The sequence below is a fragment of the Diabrotica virgifera genome, chromosome 7 (assembly GCF_917563875.1).
Source record: "Diabrotica virgifera virgifera chromosome 7, PGI_DIABVI_V3a".
NCBI classification, from domain to species: Eukaryota; Metazoa; Arthropoda; class Insecta; order Coleoptera; family Chrysomelidae; genus Diabrotica; species Diabrotica virgifera.
Window position 1 is genome coordinate 31,928,665 of NC_065449.1, and position 13,039 is coordinate 31,941,703.

Consider the following 13,039-nt stretch of genomic DNA (forward strand, 5'->3'; position numbering starts at 1 on the left):
AAATTGTAAACAAATTATCCGTTAACCTATGTATCAACGTCGTTTGAATGCTTGTCGGGTGTGTTCATTTAATGAATGATTTATTTGTTTTAATTAATTACATCAAGAACAATATTAATTATATCAAAATACATTATCCCAATTCCATCGGCAATTTTCATGCAACTGCACTGCCACTTACAGTCGATTGAGTTCGCGAATTGGGACCGTGCAAGTTCGGAAAAGCGACACCTGGTTTCATAGCTCAGTAACATTTTTAGCACTTTTAATTATATTAACCAATTATATTAGACCTGGTTGATGGACAATTGACAAGGCCATAGCCCAAAAAAATTATAAGAAGAAAAAGTAATATTAAGGTTATGTTATTAAAAGGTAAACAATTGTATGTAGTAAATAAAATTAATTATTAAAATGCACTACTACAAGCAAAATACAATTAATTAAATTTACTTTTATACAATAATTGCATATCATATCAATATTGTGGAGCAACATATAATTTTTCTTCTTCATTGACAGTAGATATGAAATATACGTCAATTTGACAATTTCAATTGACAATGAATTATTTAAGAAAGTTGCAAGATTTCTCCGCTATTCGCGCACGATCGTTTCTCGTATCCCCTCCATGTACTTGCACACAGCGAATATCGGCAGTCGAGTATCCAATTGTGGCGCGAGAGGTTTGGCAACACTGATCTCCGTAAGCGTAACGTTCTATTCTTAACGTGAAACGAAGTCTAGTAGGGGAACTCTCGTGTCGAAATAGGTCAGTCAAAGTCATATCTAATGAAGCTACAGTTAAATTAGCTCTTAAATCTGGAGGTAAACTTCGTGGAACCACATTGAAGATCTCCAAGAACCAGACAAAAATAGAACAAGATGTATACAAGGTTGCTAAAAAGGAATTAATGGAAAGAATATTTGCTGGGGAGGTTAACTTGACTATTATTCGTTACCTCAGTGGTGTACTAACCATAGTGGTACCTAAACAAAGAAAAGAGTCCCTATCCCAGTAATTGTATACTACCAGAATGTAGGTGGTCTATGTGACAAACTTTTTGATCTCCTAAAAAGTATTTAGAAGAAAGTGCCAGAGAGACGGAAATGGAAAACACAATAAAAGAAAGAAAATTGCAATACCTTGGACGATGAGAGGAGAAAGATACAACATCTTGAGACTCATAATTCAAGGAAAAATAGAGGGTATGAGAAGCGTAGGAATGAGACGCGTTTCCTGGTTGAAGAACCTGAGAGAATGGTTTGGTTGCAGCTCAAGACAACTGTCCAAAGCAGCTGTCTCGAAGGTCAGAATAGCGATGACGATTGCCAACTTTCGTCTCGGAGATGGCTCTTAAAGAAAAATGGGTTATCCCGTTATTAAATATTTTTTTGACAAAAATTTAATAACTTCATTATGAGGTGACATTTAAAGCCACATGAAAAGAGGAAAAGATTCCAAAAATATAAAACCATACCATATATGGGACAGCTTGGATATTAGTGCACCCTAATATGTCTGTGTAGATTTTGGCATTGGATCCGAGCATGACATGTAACACCGTTGCCGTATCCTCTATTTTTTCATACTATCACATTACAATTTTTTGTGATATTGCATTTGTGTGAAATGTATCATTTGTGTATTTTAGGTATATTCTAATATGTTATGTATAGATAGGTTTTTACTTGATTATTTTAAATCATTTTGAAGTTTAACTTGCTAGAAACCTTGTATGTAATATTGTGTAATGTGTAAAAAATAAGTAGTTTTGAAACACCAATTAAGTAAAGTTTATTATGTTGTTGTTTTAACCAATTTTCAAAAAATGTGAAAATGTTGAATTACCTATCTGTCCGTCCGGCCGTCTTGGCTGTTTGTTTGTAAACTCAACTCCTCGTGTCATTATACCAGGTAGAATGACAAATGAGGTGTCAAATGAAAGCTTATAATCCAATGATGGTACTAAAGGTGAGAAGTTTGACACAGGCTGTGTGTCTGTCTGTCCGTCCGACCGCGAATATAATTCCTTCGTCGCTATACCAGGTAGAACAACAAATGAGGTTTCAAATGAAAGCTTATAAACCAAGGTTAGTACTAAAGGTGAGAAATTTGACCTAGGCTGTCTGTCCGTCCAACCGCGAATATAACTCCTCCGTCACTATACCAGGTAGAATGCCAAAAGATGAGAAATTTGACATCGGACTTCCGTTTTTAGATTTGCAACCGTAAGTACTGTTTTAAAGTCACCGAAATAGTATAAGCGATATATCATTCGACGTGCCTTACCAAGATGAGAAAAAAATGTATTTTGGGTTTAATATCATTTCCGGTTAAAAGGTTCTAACCGGAAGTGCCATATTATAGTCGCAGAAATACATGTAACATATTATCAATCGAAGCGTATTGAAAAGTCGAGTTTGAATCTTTAATTTCGATTTTGAAGTCATTTTTGTTTAAACAATTATGACCCACAGTTTAGTATACTGTGACTGGTATAGTGACGGAGGAGTTATATTCGCGGTCGGACGGACAGACAGCCTAGGTCAAATTTGCACCTTTATTACCATCCTTGGATTATAAGCTTTCATTTGACACCTCATTTGTCATTCTACCTGGTATAATGACGGAGAAGCAAACGTTCTTATAAAATGATTCTATTATTCTTGCAGGTACATTTAACATTGATTGAAATTATGAAAGAAATAAAGAAAACAGTGTGGCAACACTGTGACACACACACATAAGATTCAGCTATGGGTTACATAGGGTGCACTAATATCCAAGCTGTCCCCATATATGTATAGCCTTAGCTTTCTGAGAGTAATTGGGTTATAAGACTTGACAGAAACTTGGGTTATTTTCTGAGAGTAATTGACAGAAAATAATCAAGGCAAACCTTATAGTTCAAAAAATAAGGAAAAAAATATCCTGTTGGTGACACAACCCCCTCTAGGCCGAAACCAATTTTTTTGAGTAGTGTGGACATCTATAATAATAACCTATATGTTTCCTGCAGCCGATTTTGATGATATACATAGTTATAAACAAATGAAGATAAAAAACGGTAAATTTTGGCTTTTTTCGTCTATTACTAAAAGTAAAGCATTCTAAACAAATTTGAGAGTAAGCCTACGGCTCCACGGGCGAGAAATTGACCCTAGCAGTTGCAGCAAAATGGACTTAAGGTTCCGCGGAACGGAATGGGAATGTAGTCGGTACAGTTCGGCCATTCCAATTCCGTTCCGCGGAACCTTAAGTCCATTTTGCTGCAACTGCTAGGGTCAGTTTCTCGCCCGTGGAGCCGTTCGCTAAGAAACTCATAAATCGCATAAAAAACTTCAATATGGCGTTCGCTGAATATGTCTATCCTTATTGGTTGCTTAAAAAATTGCAAAATAAATCATAAATTTTGAGTTTTATATAAATTTCATAACTTATGTAAAAACTAACTTAGAACCTTCTTATTACACGGACGCTGAGACTTCTGGTGCTTAAATCATACCCTAAATTTTAAAGCAATTGGTCAAATAGTTTAAAAGTTATTTAATTTGTTTATCCCAAATTCATTTTTTTTGCAACACTATAAGTCAGAAAATTATAAGGTTACAGTAACACTTCGGACAATTTATGAAAGAAGAACATTTTTTATACTATTAACTTAATTTAAAAAAATGACAAAACGTAATTTTAAACAGTGGAAAATTATTATGCAAAAACATGTGAATTAAAAAAGGGGGGCTAACTTCGTCCCTAATTGTCCTAGGACAATATTGTTTTTCTTTCTAAATGTGTATAAAAATTCAGTCTTTCTAAATATGAAAAAATAATTTTTCTACGGGTAACGGTTAAAAAGTTATTCTAATTGTTTATAAGTAAACAAAAAATCGACATGTTTTTGCATAATAATTTTACACTGTTTAAAATTACTTTTTGTCATTTTTTTAAATTAAGTTAGTAGTATAAATGTTCTTCTTTCATAAACTGTCCGAAGTGTTACTGTAACCTCATAATTTTCTGACTTATAGTGTTGCAAAAAAAATGAATTTGGGATAAACAAAACTTTTAAACTATTTGACCAATTGCTTTGAAATTTAAAATATAACTTAACCCGGCACCTGCCACGTGGCTTTGCAAGGCTTCAACTGCCACGTGGGGTGCTTACAGCACCCCTTAAAAATTTTCTGTGATCTACTTGTTTAAAAAACAAAATAATGTGTTGAGTAACACAAGAATATAAAAAAACATGTTTTATTAACTTAGTAGCCCAGGGCCGGACTGGCTCATCAAAAAGGCGCCAACCCAAATTGTAAAAAAGGCGCCATCCTAATCTCTAAAAAAAGGCGCCAGACCCCCCTCCTTCCCTCCTCAACTTTTTGCATCAAACTTATTTGAAATTTTAATGCATGTACAGTAAATCAGTATTATTAAATTGTTTGTGAATTTTTTTAAGTTATATGAGGTTTACTTCGGAATAAACTAATTAATATGCCACAAAAGTAAAGCTTCGGTTTCCCAGTAGGTATCTCTTTTACTCCGTTACAGTCTTTGGTACTCTCTAGAGACCCTAAGCAAATTTTTGAAAAGTGTAGGTCATTTTTTAATTATTTATACAAAATAATCCAGTGGTTCAAAATCCTTTCACAAAAATCATGATAATTGGTGGTCAATAGAAGTCACCTTCTGGATTTTTTCAAACTTTTAGAGCGCTATATCATTCCATATAATATAATACATCTTTCAAAAATTTCAAGTATTTTAGTAAATATTTTACATTATCTGAAAATAGTTTTCACCCATGTAATTTTATTTTTTTGAGATAATACTTTAATATCTAGTAAATTTCCCTATACGATATATTTCTGCGTAAGTTTAGGGATCCAAAAATAATAATTAGTAAATTATATTCATATACCTAATTGCTGCAAAAAATCGTGAATTGTAAATTAAATCACATACACAACGGCTTCGAATTTAGTGGCCCAAAATTTGACTGCTAAATTAAACAACGATTAAAACCCAAGTGATAAACTATGCAAAATTCACGGCTATTGGGCATATCATATTGAGCGCAAGAAACAGCGTAAGAGAAAGACATTGTTAGGATTTGGGTGCCATTTACTGAGTCTACCGTTTTGGTTATTATGGTAATTGGAGTTTACTATTTTATCGCAAACTTAAAGTGTAAGGACGCTGTTTGTTGCACCCACTGACTTCGGTATGTAGGATTCTCGGGTGCGAAAATCTTATATGTATAATATAGTTATTAAGGAGCGCATAAAACTGCACCTAAATAATGTTAAGCAAACTGTAGGATGTACCACTCTTATATTATAACAACATATCTAACCCATTAACACAAAAAACCTTGGGTAACATTTTCGAGCTATGTATGCCGGCCTTTGATTATCTGATACCTGATATGAGTTGTATTCTATTGCATCAATTGACTTCGTTCGATCGTTCGATATGTAGGTAGGATCCTTTGGTGCAACATTCCTATATATATAATGCACAAACCATACATACTCATAGACGTTTCACGTAAATTGTCAAGGTCAAGACAGCAAATTAGTTACCATTCCAATCCAGAGATGTCGCTGTCAGTCAATTCTCTTGTCATATTTAACAACTGACAGTTGACAATTAAATTAATTTGTTATTTACTTTTTATTTTACAGTTTGTGGCTTAATTATTTTATTATAGTGGTGTTACGTTTTTAATTAGATTTAATCACAATTTTAATAAGTGTATTAACCTCCTCTCCATTTTTATGAGTAGAATTTTTGGTTTACATTGATCATCCCGTGTTGTGTTTCTCCACATTAAAAAAAAACAATATAATAGATCCTGAAACAGTTTATTCCAATAGACAAGTGTGTCATCAACATTTCGGACCTATATATTTTTGGAAGTTTGTAAAAGATTATAAGGTAATATTTATCTAAACAATCATTCTATGTACAAGATTCTTTCAAAAATTTTCATTCAACTCGATACATACACATCAGTGCTTTCACGTGACACATAGCAGTAGTGTTTAGCATTTGGAAACAAATTGAAATATTTGAAGTTTTCAGTAAAACATGGAATAAAACATTGAATTGTCTTTCTGTTGTTTTAATTTCCTGCGAAATTTCATCAAAAATCCCGCAAAATTTATGATTTGAAATTCTCACGTAACTAAAATTTGTCAATTTAGTTCACATTCCAATCAAGAGATGGCGTTAATTCGATCCGAAAGATTAACATGGTCGTGAAACGTCTATAAGTATGTATGGTTTGTGATATAATGTAATTAGTCGGCGCAGAACACTGCACCTGTATATTTTAGGGCAAGTGTGGGATGTAACACTCTTAAGGCCGCGTCTCACCATCAAATAATTTGATCAAACAGTTTGAGCAAACTTGACGTACTTGAGGAAGTACGTCAAAGTGACGTCACAATTGCAGTTTTTTTGAAATTCTAAAAATCTGTGCTCTCATCAGTCTAGTTTGATCAAATTTTTTGTATTGAGTTGCCTAACTTGTTTGTACTTTATTTAAAATTAAAATTTTTCATTATTATCCACAATGAACACTCAGGATGTGACGTCACTAACTGTCACTTTCAGTTTGCTCAAACCAGTTTGATCAAATTATTTGATCGTGGGACGCGGCCTTTATATCGTAACAGAAACGGCGGATATTGATACCTGCGAAAGGCGCCTGAATCGTAAAAATTCTCTTCGAGGGCGCCGCGCGTCACACCTACCTAAGCTATTTGATTATCTGACACATGATACAAGTTGTATCTTGTTGTGCCCGCTGGCTTCGTTATGTATGATTCTGAGGCGCAACAATCCTATATGTATAATGTAGTCAGGCAAAACGCGCCCGAAGGTCTTCGAGGGCGCCGCGCGTCGCGTCTAACTTATTAACAAAAAAACCATGAATGCAATTTTCAAGCTATGTATGCATAAAACTACACCTGTATATTTTATGACAATTGTGGGATATAACACTCTTATATTAACAACAGAAACAGCGGATGTTGATACCTACTAAAGGCGCCAGAAGGTTTCGAGGGCGCCTCGCGTCCTGTCTAAGCTATTAACTTAATAACCAGGTTGCCATTTTTAAGCTATGTGTGCTGGCCTTTGATTATCTGTTAGCTGATACGAGTTGTATTTTATTGTATCTACTGACTTCGTTATTTATAATTCTGGGGCGCAATAATCCTGTATGTATAATGTAGTGAGGCGAAAGGCGCCTGAAGTTCTTCGAGGGCGCCGTGCGTCGCATCTAAGCTGTAACAAAAAAACCTGGATGCTATTTTCGAGCTATGTGTACTAGACTTTGATTATCTGTTACCTGACATGAGTTGTATTTTGCACACATTATATTCAATTGGTCTTTGCTTCAGTGAAGCTTTGTGTAAAATAAAAAAAAAATCAGTGTTTATTTTTTAATGGAAATATATGATCGAAAGCAAAAGGCGCACCGGCCCGCCGGCCGGTGGGCCGGCGGCCCAGTCCGGGCCTGTAGTAGCCACTAACATGTTATAAAATTTAAAAAATAAAATGAAAAATGTGTTATAAGCAAATTAGCAAGTACCAAGCCGTAATAAATGAAGTAAAGTAAAATATCTAAAAAAATTAAGATTTAGTGAGTATAGAGTCTGTATTAATAATTTAAATCAGTTATTTCAATAAAAATTGTAAATTTAACCTGTTTATCAAAAATACAAAAAAAAATTAAAACTTAAAGTGCCAGATGATGACACCCCAATTCGACTTTAGAGCTACAAGTTCAGAATGACACTAAATAACCACTTCAAACGCTAACACATCTATGCTATATAATATTATGGAAAGCTACTATGACGCACAGCATGGTTACCAAACTTGAAATACCAAATATTTGATAAAAATGTGTTATGGGGTGCTAGTAGCACCCCACGTGGCAGGTGCCGAGTTAAGCACATGAAGTCTCAGTATTCCGTGTAATAAGAAGGTTCTAACTTAATTTTTACATAAGTTATGAACATTCATAAAATCTCAAAATTTATGACTTATTTTGCAATTTTCTAAGCAAAAAATAAGGATAGACATATTCAGCGACCGCCATATTGAAGATTTTTATATGATTTATGAGTTTCTTAATCTCAAATTTGTTTAAAATGCTTTACTTTTTAGTTATAGACGAAAAAAGCGAAAATTTACCGTTTTTTGATCTTCATTTGTTTATAACTATGTATATCATCAAATCGGCTGCAGGAAAGATATATTATGTTATTATTATATGTATATATGTCCATATGTATATATGTCCATACTACTCAAAAAATTTGGTTTCCGCCTGGAAGGGGATGTGTCACGATAAAATCTGGACTATTATATGTGTCACTATGTCTGGACTATTATAAAAGATTAACACATGATTACTTTTACTATACAATACTATCTAATTAAAACATAGGAAACTGTAATCACAATATTTTTGTATAAGCATTTTCAGAAAATTAAATAAATTACTACTTACCTTGATATTTTGAATAAAATTCCTGACAGACAAATCATAAAACAGGAAAACCTCCATAAACAGGTTAAAAACTTTCCCGCCAAGCTGGAAAGGGCACATATCTGTGAAAAATACCTTCTCTAAAACATTATTAAGATATTCAATTGATCTCTGGGAGTTAAAAACTCTAACTCTGATTTTTGACGAAACCTTATAAGGCAGAGAGCTATGTAACGTATTCATATCAGTTGCAATCCCTAAAACCAGCACAAATGGAAGGTGACTGAAACAACTAATGATGAGGATAAACCTCTCAAGAACCAGTGGATTGAAACTTTCAAAATCGGGAATAATCACAACTAAAGGTTTCCGTTTGATTAATTTTTCATACCAACTTTCCAGTACAGACATTGTCAGTTGGGTTTTCTTTAATTGTGTTTTTCCACTTTCATTTTCATCCTAAAAGGTTTACAAAGTTCCATTATTTTACAATACAGTTGGAGAAAAGTTCTATATAATTAAAAATGGTTATACATAATCATATGTATGTATGTATCGGTTTTAGAACGTTTTTCGACGTTGTCCGATGCCTAACTTCCACGTCCTTGTATCATCCCATTGGCCATCTCTAAGATCCCTTGTACTCATTGCTTTGGTTACCCCTTCTTTCCATGTCTTTTTGGGTCTTCCTCGTTTTTTGTGGTTTGGTGGTACCCACTGCATAATCTTTTTGGACAATCTTGCGTCTTCCATTCTTTGAACATGACCATACCAAATCAACTGTTTCCTCTCAATGTCTGTTGTTAAGTAACCATCTATTCCAATTCGTCGTCTTACTTCCTTATTTCGAACTCTTTCCCTATGGGATATACCTAACGATCTTCTAAACACATCCATTTCTACAGCTTATAATTTTTTCCTGTTGTTCTCGGTTATTCTCCAAGTTTCTGCTCCGTAACGTAAGCTGCTTTTAATAAGTGTTTCATAGATATTGTATTTTCGCTGTATTCCTATTTCGGAGCTCCAAAGTATTCCATTTAGGCAGCCAATTGTTCTTCTAGCTTGTGTTACCCTTTTCTTTATTTCCTCATTGTCTTTTCCCGTTCTATCGAAGATTACTCCCAGGTATGTGTATTCACTACAGGATGTGACTTCTTCATTATCCTCTAGTTCGATATTGGATAACTCAGCTCCTATGGGTAGGTATTTAGTTTTTTCCACATTAATTTCCAAGCCCCACTGTTCATATTCCTCCTTTAGTTTTCTTGCCATATACTGTAGATAGTCTTTATCATTAGCTATGATGACTTGATCAGCAAATTGTAAGGTATATAAACAAACTTCTCCGAGGTCTATACCCATACCGTGGTATTTACGTTTCCACTGGTTTAGTGCTATTGCAACATATATCTTGAACAAAATTGGTGAAATACAGCAGCCCTGTATGGGTTATAATCAAATGATATATAATGATGATATAATTAAAAATGGTTATAATCAAATGCTATAAATGATTAATAAAAAAACTGCACATGGTACTTGGGAAGTGCCGACAGAAGTGACTACTTGTTATAGTGCGTTATGGGGGAATGTTGGATGACAACTGATCAATTCCTAATGTAAGGACACATCAATCTGATCAGCAACCCACTTGGTGTGGGGGAGTCATATGGTGCCTAAGGGCCATATCTCCAACAATGTTATCCATCGTTTGGAATTTTAATTAATGTATTTTTAACACATTTTTATACCATTTAAAGGGTTTATACCCAGGCACTTTTGGTGGCTCAGCATGTGATTAACCTGTACTAGCACTGATGATGATATTTTTATATCTAAAACATTCTATGATTTGATGTAGCCCTTAAAGGGATTGTAATAAAATTATATATCTTATATAAAGGATTTTCACTAGTAATACCACTAGAGGTCAAATTATTTCCGGAAATTTTTTTGAGATCATGAATATTTTGAAAATTTCCCGAGTCGCAGACGAGGGAAATTTTCTAAAAATATTCATGATCAAAAAAAAATTTCCGGATATTAATTTGACTTCGCGTGGTATTCGGTAAGAAAATTCCACACCAAATTTGCATTTGAAAATCCAAAGCTGCATGAACAGATTAATAGCGCTCCATAGCTTTGTCAGCAATTATTTAGGCTTTCAAATTCGTAATTTCTACTCATTGTAGTTGCATGGGAATACCATTTCAAGATAGAAAATAGTATATTCTTCAATTTTACATAAGTTTTGAGTAACTACAAGTGATAGAAAATGAATCAAAACTAAATGATGTAAACAAATAAAAACCAGTCTGTCAAAAATGTTCTGTTATTGTAAACGTCAAAAAATTTCCACTATAATTCGCTGTTGGGTACCCCACGAGCAAAAAATTTCCGATAAAATACCTCCGTTGCCATGGTGATCTGTCAAAATAACGTATTTTGATTGGTTCAAAATTGCAGGTGTGGAATTTTCAATAAAATTTTTTGTGATTAATGGGATACAGCCACCTACAGGAACATTCTTTTCTTGTGGATTTCGATTTTTATTGTTTATTTACGCAGTCAACTACCTGTTAAAAGTCTACAAATATATTAAAATATTATTACATAGATATAAAGGCTGTCTCCTGGCTAGGAAAGTAAAGTAATAAAAAATGTACCTCTTCTAAATATTCGTCATCATTAATAAACTGACTAATCATATTCTCCATGAAATACTTAATATTTTGACAATTTTGACTGTTGAGTGTCGCTACATGAGGAGTTATACTTTCTTTCAATTGTTTTGAAAGTGCTGCAAACTGTGCACCATGATCCGGCATGTTAATTCCAGTAAATAAAGCTGCTGTCGGTATTTCCTTTACAGTACCATTATGGCTTGTTTTGACAAAGTCGATCAGATTGCTAAGTACGGATGAAAAAAGATTGTAGTTCAGAACCTAAAAATAATACATTATTACTTAAAAGAAAAGAAAAATACTAATTAAGCAAATGTGTCAAATAATAAATAGTCAACTGTCTTCAAGAGTGACACAAAATAAATGCAAGACAGAAAAATTAGATAAGTAGATGGGATAAGTATTTCGACGATTTATTAGATGATAAAAGCTGAACAGAAACAACAAGACTAACAGAAATGGAGATAATAGCAGTAATAAGAGACCTGAAGAATAATAAAAGACTAGAAAAAGCAGAGTGCCAGCAGAGATATTAAAGTTAGGAGGAGATAAATTACATTTTTTATTTTATAGCTCGACTTAAAAAACAAAAAATTTGGGAAATCAAGTACATGCCAGAGCAATGGAACACAGCACTCATTCATTGGCCCAATTCACACGAAAGTTGATAAAACTATCTTTGAAAATTACAGACGAATTCACACTATTAGAAGTGGTATATAAGCTATTGGCAAAAATTATAAGAACTAGATAGAATAAAAACCTATGAATACGTGATAATAGAAGAATAATGGACTGGTTTCAGACAGACAAGAACAACAATCAATCAAATTTTTATGCTAAAATTATTACAAAACAATAGTTATGAACAAAATCTAGGCTTATATATGATCTTTATTGATTTTAAACAGGTCTATGACTCCATCTCACAAAAGGCACTGTACGAAACAGTGAGATCACTAGGAATATCAGAGAAACTGATATGATTAGTTAAAATGACACTAATCAATACAGCCCATAAAGTCATTGTTCGAAACTCTCACAAAATAATCACAAAATTCAAAGGAGTACGTTCCTTATTTATATTATTGTACATATGCGGCATTTCCCATCTCTAGTGACCTCAAAAATATGATTCTGTCACGTAAAGCAAAAACCCAAAAACGTCAAAGTGACAATATAGAAAAAATTCATCTCCCGTAATTAGCAGATCATCTCGTTCAAGAAAGAAATTAGAAAAATAACCCCAAAAGAGACAAATATTTGTGTTTCTCTCCACATTTATAATATAGAGGATAATTAAATAGAAGATACAAATACCCAGAGTCTCTCCCATTAAGTATTTAGTAATCGTAAATTTGGTCATCTGATTCGTAGCAAAATTTGAGTGGAAATTCTCGTCATACCTAGGCAAGTGGTATTAAGTTGGAGGTAAGGACATTATTTATATTTATGAGCTCATAATATAAAAACATATCGGTCAACGGACTATTTTTGTGCACGGAACATTTATGTAAGTTTAGATACAATACCGTAGTTTTTCTCGTAGTTTTCGTTCGGACATTTTCATTAGATTTAGTTTATAAAATCTGTCATTTTTGTTTACTGTTCATAGTTATTTATATTTAGGTACATATTATTTTATTTATACGTATATATCTTCTTCTTCTTTTTCATACAGAGGAAGAATTATTTATATCTCACAATAAAACACTGAAAAACGTTTGTTTTTCTATACTTCCACAAAATTTATTACAACTATGTTATTACTACAGCTGTTTCGGCAAAGTGCCTTTCTCAAGTGATATATTTTACAATGTGTTTGCCTTTTTAAGTCTTTAACTGAAG

General features: G+C 33.3%; 1 protein-coding gene across 1 annotated transcript in view; it reads right to left on the reverse strand.

Moving 5' to 3' along the window:
- The window catches only part of LOC126887880 (origin recognition complex subunit 3), a 46,521-nt gene that overhangs the window by 17,488 nt on the left and 15,994 nt on the right, over positions 1-13,039 (reverse strand). The window contains exons 3-4 of the mRNA XM_050655776.1: positions 11,174-11,452; positions 8,529-8,966 (exon numbers count right to left, since the gene is read on the reverse strand). Coding sequence (XP_050511733.1) covers positions 8,529-8,966; positions 11,174-11,452 — 717 coding nt within the window. The remainder of the gene's footprint in view (positions 1-8,528; positions 8,967-11,173; positions 11,453-13,039) is intronic.